At 31.5% G+C, this 12,340-nt stretch overlaps 2 protein-coding genes across 2 annotated transcripts; both read left to right on the forward strand.

Annotated features, from left to right (window-relative positions):
• The first annotated feature begins 5,053 nt into the window (after positions 1-5,053).
• Positions 5,054-8,293, forward strand: Su(var)3-3 (lysine-specific histone demethylase Su(var)3-3). Its single transcript, XM_065504296.1, has 2 exons — positions 5,054-6,799; positions 6,859-8,293. The coding sequence occupies exons 1-2, from the start codon at positions 5,190-5,192 to the stop codon at positions 7,997-7,999; spliced, it is 2,751 nt and encodes a 916-aa protein (XP_065360368.1). The 5' UTR covers positions 5,054-5,189; the 3' UTR covers positions 8,000-8,293.
• Positions 8,294-9,651: 1,358 nt separating this feature from the next.
• Positions 9,652-12,049, forward strand: LOC135954010 (vesicle transport protein SFT2A). Its single transcript, XM_065504056.1, has 4 exons — positions 9,652-9,857; positions 11,091-11,260; positions 11,331-11,448; positions 11,533-12,049. The coding sequence occupies exons 1-4, from the start codon at positions 9,786-9,788 to the stop codon at positions 11,662-11,664; spliced, it is 492 nt and encodes a 163-aa protein (XP_065360128.1). The 5' UTR covers positions 9,652-9,785; the 3' UTR covers positions 11,665-12,049.
• The last annotated feature ends 291 nt before the right edge of the window (positions 12,050-12,340 follow it).

The following is a 12,340-nucleotide window of genomic DNA, read 5'->3' on the forward strand; positions in this document are numbered from 1 at the left end:
TCAACATTTATCCAACCATTTATCTGTTAGTGTAAGGACATTTTAATGGCCGAGATTCCACCATGAATAACGCAGCAATCAGTTTTTTTGGAAACGGGTAGTGTATGCTTTACACATAGATCATCCTTGACGTAGATGATGGTGATAAATACAGAAAAGGTACAGCTTCGAATTAATTAATTAAATTTGTGCTTAATTCTCTAAAATCTTAATTCTGTGAGACGTTTGTTTTTGTTTACAATTATCCTGTCATTCACTTTAAACTAATAGCACAGTTTGCTTGTCAATCTATTACAATTTATTGAGGTTATGTTAAGTTTGTTTACAACAGTTTTTTTTTTTTTCACAAAATGTTTTAAATTTAAGAAAATAAATATAGAAATCACACAGTAAAAAGGAATGTAGGACATTATTTAATAATATAAATAGAATTTCCAGATTTTTCATGGCAACATCAGAATTTAAAAAAAAAAATTATTTCGAATTTCATTTGCAAGGCATCTAAATGTGAGCAAATTAATCTCTGTAAGGTTGATATGAAATTTTGAATTGATCCTTAACGCCAACCAAATCTTGAGCATCTAATTATGAGGAAATATGTAACTGCAAGTCTGCTGTGAACTGTTGAATCCATCCAAATCATAAACAAATAGAAACTTTTAAAAATATATCATTTATTATTAGCAATTTGTCACTGTATATTCTATTCTATGATGCATTTTTCACCTTGGCATAGGAATAAAGTTATTGAACTTAACATTCAAGTGGTTTTGTGGACATACTATGTCGGCGGCGTCAAACAGTGCAATCACAAAAACGTTTTTTCTAACACTGCCATAAATCATGCAATGTGAATAATAATGCAAGTATTAGAATTAGATATCTAATGCAAACATGACATTATTGCCAATTAAAACAAAACATTTTTATTTATTTATATTTTATTATTGTTATTGCTATGGGGATGTTGTTTCGCAGTGCAATGAACTTGTTTTTATAAAAAGCCCCCGCTATGATCAGTTTTTCTTCATATTTTTTTTTGCGAAAAAGAGACAATTATTTTGGTTGCTCACAATAGAAAAGTGCATTTACCTTTCTAACTAATTTATAGGTATAAAAAAAACACCCCCATCTGTATAAGAAGGGAGAGGGCAATTATTTCCCTCTCCTAAGATGACGTAAACAAAATTTCGTTCTAATAGTTGGGCATAAACAAACTGATCGTTTTGTTTCGCTCTTAGGAAAGAGCTTAATGCAGTCTGTTATCTCTGATAAAAATGACTCAAAGTTTTAGCTGAAAACTAACAGCTTTCAAATTCAATACGCTTCATAATTAAATGATTTTGTTAGGTGTTTATTATTCTTGTTATTTTTGTTTGTATATTAAACATTTATCTATAGGTAACGACGAACGCATTTTGTGTGACAGACTTGCTATGTTTAGAAATTTGTCCTTGAGTTAGTGCATTGACCATAATGAGTTGTGTTATTTTTGCCCCGCCGACCACGTGTAGTTGATAAGCTTTTTTTATATGTCTGATCTTTATACTCTCTTTGTGTTAAGCTTTTGTTGTACTCTCAATTGCATTTGTATAGAGTTTGGAATAGAGTTTATTGTAGAATTGGCGCCAAAAGAATACATTGCTTTTAACGCACTTACTTATCATATTGAGATTGCATAAAAGCTTGCAAATTGTTTGTCCTTGAATGGGGCTAATGACTTTTTCTAATGCTATTCTATGAGTATGCGTTAGTTTTGTTTTTTTTATCAAATTATTGTTTATAGATTCTAGAAATTGGAAACTTGTGTGTAGGTATTGCATAATGACCGTGACAATGACATTTCATTGGAAAATTTATAAAATATGTTAAATACTTGAAGTTAAACTAATGAGAAACGTATAAATAATGAAATGTAAGTAAGTTGGCAGTAAGTAAGTTGGCCTTTTCTCTAACCTTTTCTGAGTAAATTTCTGAAGAAAAGCTAAACTTTTAAAATTATCACCCAATAAAGACATTCAATTCATATTTTTGCTATAATTTTATCATAATGAGAAAATATATATTTTTTTTCAGTCAAAAATGTTGCACTCTTTTCTGCCATTTTGCCCTTTTTTATGTACTTTTTAAAAGTTTTCTTTTTTCGAAGCAAAATTGTTGCCCTTACGTTTTTGAAAAAAATGTCTGCCAAAAAGTCAAACAATTTCATCACAGAGTGAAAAAGGTTCCTTTTTTTGAGGCAAAAATGTTGCCCTTTCCATTTCGCTTCTGAAAAAATGTCATGAAATTTTAAATTTTTGCTCTTCATTTTATTACTGGGTGAAAAATTGTTCTTTTACAAATTTATTTGTAAAAAAAATAAATTTATGATTTATATTTTTTTTTTTAGAACAATTTCCACATTTGTGGTTTATTTTTTTAAAAAAAGTCAACATTAACAATAATTGTTTTTAAGTTTCTGATAAATTAAAAATTTGATTAGAAATAAAGCAATTTTTAAAATTTTTTGTTTAAAATATTAAGGATAACATTTAAATTAATCATTTAATAACAGTTTTTCTATTACAATTCACATTTCTATTACAAATCACATCTCTTCCATAGAAAACGTCAAAACAAAGCCACATCCTGCCACTCACTTTGAACTAATGACACAACAAACAGTACATCCTAAAAAACACCAATGACGTTTTCTTTTCGGTAAACAAAATGGTATTTTTTGGTACTATAACTTTGCCGATAAATTTGGTACCAAATTAAAGGTAATTAGTATATAAACATTATTGAAAATACTTGTATAATTTCCAAATTGTATTATTTAACTTATTTAATCTTATTAGTTGTGATAGAAGTTGAAATAAGCTTTTATTTGATACATTTTATGCTCAAATTCGAGGCACAGTTATTATTTTCTCCCAGAAAAGAAAACGCCATAAGTAAATATATAATTCACAACAATTTTTTTACAAATTATTTAAACCATAAAGTTCATTAAACTTTATTCCCCCAAAAAATTGTATAAAACTTTTATATACATATTTTACATACAAAACGAATTCATCACGCATTCATTTCTGAAATGACACTTTCACTTTTTTTTCGTTAAATTTTTTATGATAATTTTTTTAAGTTTTATACTTTTTTGAGCCTCTTAAGCTATTACATAAAATAAACCTTGCTTTATCAAAAATTCATTGAACTTCTCTTTCTTCATTTCGTTGCTTCTTTAATTTCTGACAACTACTTTCAGTAGGTCTTTTGGTTAGTTGGTCATATATGTATATAAAAAAAATGTTTGGTGTGCTTACAAAAGTGGGTCAAAATTGTTTGTTTTTGTTTTTTCTCAATCCAGCTTTAACTATTTTGGAGGTAAGTCAATGAACTTTTTGCTGTATGTAAATTTATATACAACTCTTGTTTTTGTTATTTCGAAATTTTTGTTTAGATTTGAATGTTAGTGAGTTTTAAAACGAGATATTTTTTTTATTTAAATAGAAATGTTGAAATTAAATACTTTAATTTCAATATATTGCAATGATTTTTTAAAGCAAGACGTATAAAATATGTCAATTTGTCATTAAGACAGCGCTTAAATTCGAAATGAATTTCAGCTTAAATAACTTTGAATGTTTAAATAAAAAAAAATACAAAGAATATTCTTTAAAATTCGATTTTGGTTAGGGACGATCAATATATTATGATCCCAAAATTAATCATCTAACATTCGTTATTTCTCAAATTTGATTATATTGCTCCGAACTACTCACAGTCTTAATATTTGTTTTTGTAAATTACGTAGAATTATTTATTAATTGGTAAATTTTCATATAACTACCATTAAAGAAATAGTTTGACACAGTTAGATAACAAACAAAAAATGATTAGATTTATAGCTATTAACTTGGGTCTGACTTCAGTTTATTTTTGTATGTTTTATGCACGAAAAACTATCTAGAGTTCATTGACTTTTATAGTTTATTGGCGAAAAATTGAGACACTTATCAATTAATAATAAAAGTTTTGCTGTTTGTTTTAATTGTTAGTATTAAAAGGGGAATATAATAGTAAGCATTTGTCACAATGATAATGGTGGCATTAGTCAAACATTATTTGTATAATTACTTTGTTTGGGATAAGGTACTTACTGATCTATATCGTGTCCATATCCTGGGGGTCATAAACCGTAAAAAATACTTGAAGTTAAAGTTTAAAAAATGCTCAGATATTCTGAATGTTATGACAATGACAAAATTATAACAAAAATGTTTAATAACCACTTCCCCACAAAAGTTGTAAAATTTTCAGTTCTGTTAGAATTTTTCACTTATAACAGATTACGGGGGTAATATAATAATTGCTAAACAGAATAATTGTTTTATTAAGAAATAAATCAACATTCAACCATATTTGCTTAATATATTAAAGAAAATATTATTCTTATATTAAATGAACCATTTCATAAACGTCATTCTATTACAATTCACATATTTGAATCTCTGCCACAGAAAACGTCAACACATAGCAACATCCTGCCACTCACTTTGAACTAATAACACAACAAACAGTACACCCTATGAAATCTCGTAGTTGTATCTATTGCAGATAAATTTATTCAATTTCAGAAACACAGATAACACAAATAAAATGCTATGAATATTAAATAAGTAAGTACTTTTGCTTTATTTTACATAAAAACATATAATCAACTGTAATCTGATGTAATAAATGGTGAGAATGTATAAGTAGAAAAAACTATGTTGAAAAGTTTTTTTTCTAGTTTCCGCTCTATATGTATTAGAAATTTGAATAATTTCAAATAAATTATTTGAATTTTGTATAATTTTTGTTTTTTTCTGAAATACTAAATTCTTATTAAAAAATTTTTAACTTAAAATTATTAAATTTTAATTAATTATTGAATGTTTTATTTAAATGTATTTTATAACGTTCTTTTATTTAAATATTTTTTCCCCCATTACATTTAAGTCTGGCATCTCATTTCCCTACACTGTGTATGTGTTATCACTCCCCTGTGAATGTTTGTTAATAACAAGAAGCTGCAAATAAACAAAGCCTATGAATAGAAAAACGCGAAAAAATCTTGTGAAAATTTTATTTTTTTAATTAAACTGCAACAGAAAAAAACCTATTTATACGTATAATTATAAACACAAAGTAAGGCATACAATATGTCGAACAGCAATACCGATACGGGTGATACTTTTCTATCGAATGAAATGAACCAATGTCTGAATGAAACTTCACCTCTAACCACCGCTGCCGCTACTACTGCTGCTGAACCCATAATATCCAAGGGAAAATTAATTACCAGTAATATAGAGCCCATCGAATGCGTGACACTTATTAGCGATGATTCCGATACAGAACCATCACCAAAACGCAAACCGGCCGGCGGAGGAGGTAGTTTAAATAATAGTGCTATAAAAAAAGGAACCGGTGATGAGGATTCCAATGATGCCCAGAGAACAGCCGAAGAAAGACGCACTAGTAGACGCATTAAGCCTCGTGTTGATTATACTAATAAAACGACTACCAATAGCACTAACGACGAAAAACCCTCTACTCCCTCAGGTAATTTGGGTAATTCCTTGATGGGTTCGAGTACTAAATCTGAAACAAAGAATAAAAAATCCGACTCTTTAAAAAGTCCATTTGCCAAAGATATATCAGATCCCCGAGAAGCAGCCGCAGCAGCTGCTGAAGCTTATAAAGAGATTTTGACCGGACTGGAAGGTGCCGCCTTTCAGTCGCGTTTGCCGTTTGATAAAATGACTTCTAATGAGGCGGCCTGTTTTCCAGATATCACCAAGACAGGGCTAGTGGCCCAAAGAGTGTTCCTTAATATACGCAATCGTCTATTGCAAATGTGGATTGAAAATCCCAAACAACAGCTGATATTGGAAAATGCCATTAAGGATATGGAACCGCCCTTTGACAGTGATCCTAATTTAGTAAAACGCATACATTCCTTTCTGGAACGCCATGGTTTCATTAATTTTGGTATTTTCAAGCGTTTGCGTGCTATACCCACCAAAAAGCTGGGCAAAGTTATTGTTATAGGAGCGGGCATTTCAGGTTTGGCAGCCGCCCAACAACTGCAGCAATTTGGCATGGATGTTATAGTTCTAGAGGCTAGAGATCGTGTGGGCGGACGCATAGCTACCTTTCGCAAGAACAACTATATAGCTGATTTGGGTGCCATGGTGGTAACGGGCGTTTGGGGCAATCCCATGACCATCTTAAGCAAACAAGTTGGCATGGAAATGGTTCCTATCAGACAAGCTTGTCCTTTATATGGTGCTGGGGGCAAACCAGTACCCAAACATAAGGATGACATGGTGGAGCGGGAATTTAATCGTCTTTTAGAATCGGCCAGTTATTTGTCACATCAATTAGACTTCAATTATGCTGGCAATAATCCTGTCTCTTTGGGTCAGGCTTTAGAGTGGATTATAAAGTTACAGGAAAAAGCGGTCAAGGAGAAACAAGTACAATATTTAACACATCTGTGTGAGGCACAAAAGGCTATTTTGGAAAGTCAAAGAAAATTGTCCGAAGTTTTGGCACAAATTAAGCATTTGAAACAGTTGCATGCTAAATTGCTGCGCACGCGTCCTCCACGCAGCGGTGAGTCAGACAACGCAGCGGTAGAGCATGAATTTGAGACTCGATCTACTTACTATGAATGGACCAAGGCAGGTAAATTGTATGAAGAACTAAAGAAAGAAGATGAAATTTTGCAAAATAAACTTAAGGATTTGGAATCAAACCCGCCAAGGTGAGAGCAGATATATTTTTTTACAAAATTACTTGTTTAATAATTACTTTCAATTGCAGTGATGTTTATTTATCATCAAAAGATCGTCAAATATTAGATTGGCATTTTGCCAATCTTGAATTTGCCAATGCCACACCCTTAAGCAACTTGTCGCTCAAACATTGGGATCAAGATGATGACTTCGAATTCATTGGCAATCACACCACCGTGCGTAATGGTTATTCCTGTGTACCCATAGCTCTGACCGAAGGTCTCGATTTACGTGTCAATACTGGTGTTAAGACAATCAAATATTTTCCTACCGGAGTGGAAATTGTGGCCGAGAACTTGAAAACCAATAACTCCTCAGTAACCTATAAAGCTGATTTGGTATTGTGTACCCTAACACTGGGTGTATTGAAAATAGCCACCGCTAAAGTGCAATCTCAGCAGTCGAACACGGTGACGTTTGAACCGCCCTTGCCGGATTGGAAACAACAGGCCATACAGCGTTTGGGTTTTGGCAATTTAAATAAAGTGGTTTTATGTTTTGATCGTATATTTTGGGATCCGAATACAAATCTGTTTGGACATGTGGGCAGTACTACGGCCAGTCGTGGTGAATTGTTTCTATTTTGGAGTATATCTTCCTCACCGGTGCTGTTGGCTTTGGTGGCGGGACAGTCGGCCGCTATAATGGAAAACGTTTCCGATGATGTTATAGTGGGCAGATGTATTGCGGTTTTGAAAGGCATTTTCGGCAATGGTTCGGTGCCCCAGCCCAAAGAAACTGTGGTAACACGCTGGCGTGCTGATCCCTGGGCCAGAGGTTCTTACAGTTTCGTTTCGGTAGGCTCATCGGGCAGTGATTATGATCTATTGGCCGCTCCCGTTATACCACCAAATCCTACTAATCCGAATCCCAATCAAGAACTAGATGAACTACCTCGCCTGTTCTTTGCCGGTGAACATACGATACGCAATTATCCGGCCACCGTGCATGGTGCATTTTTAAGTGGCCTACGCGAAGCTGGCCGCATAGCTGACTATTATTTGGGTTATCCGGAGGGCACACCAACGGATATTGGCTATTCTGTGGTGGAAGCTGCCAACACTGCCTCTGTGGGTGATACTGTCGATTTAGTGGATATTGCTCATTCTTCTGACTCATCTTCTAAGACTTCCGATGAAAAATCCAATCCTGCCGATTCCAATGAGTGAGATTTTCTATATATATTTTTCTTTAGTCTTCTTCCAGAAATAAGTTTTGCAATCTTTGATTTGTTGACTTTGTTATAATAGTTTTTAGTTTTTTTTTTACATATTTGTATACCTTAAATTTATGTTAATTTTTTTTTTTCTCATTATCTTACGTATTCTGCTATTTTTCCATGACTGTATATAGAATTTATAACGAAACCAGGTTTCGCTGAATTTTAATAAACTGGTAATAATTAATGTTTTAATATATGTATATTTAAAAAAGAAATCTAAATGTGAAGTAGCAGCATATAATATAAACATACATATTTTTAAATTATAATAAAAAAAATCGACAAGAATTTTATTTCTAATTATCAGATTTTAGAGTTATAGAAAAAAGTTTTATTAGCGAAATATGTTTGAAGTCCAGCTATAAGGAACAGATTTTTTAATTTAATCTGTGCAAGTGATCTTGATTTGTGACAATATTTGTTAAGTAATTCGATGCGAAAGAAATTATTAACAGAAAACCCTGAATTTTGTATGAATTTGTAAATTTTCACTTTCACTAAATGAAAATGAAATTCACCAGCAGCCTAGATAAAATAATGACAATAGTGATTTAAATTAGTTTACATACATTCCGATTTGAAAGTGTTCTCTTTCGAAACAAATTACCCATTTTTTTAGATTTAACTTAGCCTCTGGAATTTTTCAACCTCTAATTTCAAAAAACCTCTAATATCTTGGGCAATGTTTTCCGGTGACGGAAATTTAGCTGCTCTTGATGTATTCTTCAAGCCAGTCCATATCAACACTTCCTTAACAGCACTGGATGGTACATTAGCTATTGAAACTTCAAATTAGCCACGACGCGGCGATCCATCGGCGTTTATGGCAAGCTGTAATTCTAAATCAGATTTGAGTGGCATCAATAAACTAGTTATCTCGCGGTGCAATGCTTCTGCCCGCTTTTTGAACACCGATCAGGATCGACAGCATTCGATGTATAACACCGGTTGATTATCGTTTAATTTTGTTGTCTCCTTGGTTGTCTTGGCTTTTTTGGAAGCTGGAGCCTAGGAAAAAAAAACTTATTTAAATATTAGCTGCTTCAGTTAATAGTAAATTCGTTTATACTTTAGAGGTCCCGCCTTTTCTTTTTGGAGGCATTTTTTTATGCTTTTCATTCAAGATTTTTTAAATCAAAATTATGTTTTTTTCGAACTTTTTTTTTAAAATGGAGTTAATAACGTTAAAAAACTATATAATAAAATGTTGTAATCTGGCAACTTTATACTCCGGATGCTCCGGCTGACATCAGCCGCTCACATGCTGATGCCTGTGTATTTCTTATGGGATTTTTTGGCTGATAGACTCCCCAAATCTAAATCGTAAAAACTTCATATAAAAAAATGGTTTGGCTGAAGTCAGCCGCTGATGTCAGCCGCGGTGTTGCCACTGGCCAGATGAATTTCTAATCATGACATCGTGAAAATCATTTAAGGAGTATCCCTTTAAAACCGCTTTTTTTGTTTTAAAATATCGATCTGGTAGCACTATGTTACTGTGAAAACTCCTTTTTGAACACTTACCAACACTGGTTGTCCACAAAAACAGCAACAGTTTGCCTGTCAAACTTTGACATTTCTGTTGATTCTTTTTACAAGTTTTTGTATTTTCTTTTTTTTTTCTCTTTTTTTAAATTTATTTATTTAAAATATTCATAATTGCTAAATATTGTCACCTTAAAAAGTGTTAATAAAGCTGCTTTAAATTTTGTGTAAATTAAAAAGTAATTAACATGGATAAACTGCGCCGTGTATTAAGCGGTGATGATCGCACACCCGAAGAAGAAAGCAGCATAATAACTCAGGTAAATAAAAGCAAAAAACAATTTCTAATGAGACTCCCACTGGCGTTAGTAACAAGTAACAATTTTTGGGGGAGTATTTGGTAATATTTAAATGAGTATGTTGAACAAATTGTTAACAACTGTAGGGCTTCCCCCCAGAGGCTGAAGTTGTAGTGGTTAGAGAAGTTTGAAAATGAGTCAGTTCTAAGAAGAAAAACTTTTGTTTTGTTAGTGGAAGCTGGTATTTGTTCTTATAAGTGGATGTGTGTGTGTTCTTATAAGAGTTTTGGATGCTGCTACACAATATTTGTTCAAAGGCTCACTTTGAGTAGTATTTATTATGAAAATACCTTCAAGGATATGGAACCGCGCTTTGACAATAATCCTAACATTAGGATCTCCAGTGTTTGATTCATTTTGCAAATTTCTAAACATTTGAGTGCTATATTCAAAAAAAGCTGGACAAATTTATTGTTATATGGGCTGGCATTACGGGTTTGTCTGGAAGCCAACAATTGCAGCAAATTTGGCATGTATATTATAGTTTTGGAGGCTAGAGATCGTGTTGACACCTTTCGCTAGAATAACTATAGCAGCCATGGGAGCCATGGTGGTAACATGTGTATGGGGCAACTTCATATCTATTTTACGACATGGAAATGGTTCCTATCAGTCAAGTTTATCCTTTATATGGTGCTGGGGAAAACCACTACCTAAACATAGGAATGATATATTGGGGAAACAATTAAATCGCATTTTAGAGTCATGGTTTCATTAATTTTGTAAAAAGCTGGGTAAAGTTATTGTAAAGTTAAGAAAATGGTTCCCATCAGTAAAACTTCTTTAAATTAATTGGCGGTAAACCAGTACCCAAACATAAGCATGACATGTTGAAGAGGGAATTTAATCATCTTAGAATCTGACAGCTATCGGTCACATCAATGGGATTACAATTATTCCGGCAATAATACTGTATTTTTGGGCCAGGCTTTTTAGTGTGGATTATGTAGTTTCAGGAAAAGGTTATCAGGAGAAACAAGTACAACATTTAACACATCTTTGTGAGGCACATTTTGGAGGTTATTATAAGAAGTCAACAAAAATTTCAGAAGTTTTGGCATTTGACAGTTCCATATGAAATGGCTGCGCAAGCATCCTACACGCATCACTGAAACTAACATTCCAATATTTTTGTTTTCAATAAACCTTATTTTTTTTGTTCATTATCTTGTTTTTTTCTCTTAAATATTCTAGATCAATGATATGTCCACTTTAAGTTGGTCTACCCGTATTAAAGGTTTTTGTATATGTTTCGTTTTGGGCATAGTTTTATCCTTATTGGGTTCTATAGCTCTATTTTTACATCGTGGCATAGTGGTCTTTGCTGTCTTCTACACATTGGGTAATCTTATCTCAATGACCAGGTAAACTATATTAAAACCTAAACAATTTTCTTTTACATAAAAAATAACAACAAAATTTCTTCCTTTAAAGTACTTGTTTCCTAATGGGTCCTTTTAATCAATTGAAAAAAATGTTTTCTGATACGCGTTTAATTGCCACATGCATTGTTATATTTTCCCTTATCATGACTTTAATTGCAGCCATAGTGGTATGATTTCTTTTGTTTTTTTTTATATTTTTGTTGATTTTTTTAATTTGTTTTTTTTTTTTATTTACATTTAATTTTCTTTAGTTGCATAAACCCGGTTTAACCTTAATTTTTATTATTGTACAATCATTAGCTATGACTTGGTATTCTTTGTCATACATACCGTATGCTAGAGATGCTGTTAGGAAGACTGTTTCATCATGTTTGGATGTTTAAGTTTCTTATGTATTTCTTTTTTGTATCTTACTGTTACAAATTTTCTTAATTTTTTGCACAACTAATACAAATTTATATAAAAAACATTAATGCCATTATAACATTTAGAAAAAAAAAATATTTTACATTTATATCTATCTACCTTTCAAAAGTATTCCATCTATTTTTTTTTGGCTTGAAGTTCAAATTGTTTCTTAAGTATTTAATTTTGTTATAAAATTTGTTTAGTATTTTCTACAGATACATCTTTACATCTTTATAAAAAACCTTTATCTTTACTTTAACAATGAAATTGTATTTACAATTTAGGCTTAATTACCACACCCCAGAACACATTATTGCATTAATATTAATATTGAAATATAAAATATTTTGTTATAAGAAATTTTCAGATTTTTAGAAAAAAAGTATTATCATTAATACAAGAAGGCGACTTTTCAAACGAAAAGGGTAAAAAGAAATAAAAAGAAAAAATGTTTCCCAAATCTCGATAAGTTTAATTTTGTTCATAAAATTTAACGATTACTTTATTGATTTCTTAATTTTCTAATAAAAAATAAATCGAAAATTTTAATTTTATCTATCATAACTTCTTATCTGGAAAATGTATTGATATCTTTTAGAAATCTATCGATAACTTTAATATTATGTAGAAAATTTATAGATACTAAGGGGT

The sequence above is a fragment of the Calliphora vicina genome, chromosome 3 (genome assembly GCF_958450345.1).
Source record: "Calliphora vicina chromosome 3, idCalVici1.1, whole genome shotgun sequence".
In the NCBI taxonomy this organism is placed as follows: domain Eukaryota; kingdom Metazoa; phylum Arthropoda; class Insecta; order Diptera; family Calliphoridae; genus Calliphora; species Calliphora vicina.

Coding starts and splice junctions, on each gene's coding strand:
- LOC135954010 (XM_065504056.1), top strand. CDS start 9,786: ATGGATAAACTGCGCCGTGTATTAAGCGGTGATGATCGCACACCCGAA. Junction 9,858..11,090: donor AAAGCAGCATAATAACTCAG/GTAAATAAAAGC, acceptor TAAATATTCTAG/ATCAATGATATGTCCACTTT. Junction 11,449..11,532: donor CTTTAATTGCAGCCATAGTG/GTATGATTTCTT, acceptor AATTTTCTTTAG/TTGCATAAACCCGGTTTAAC.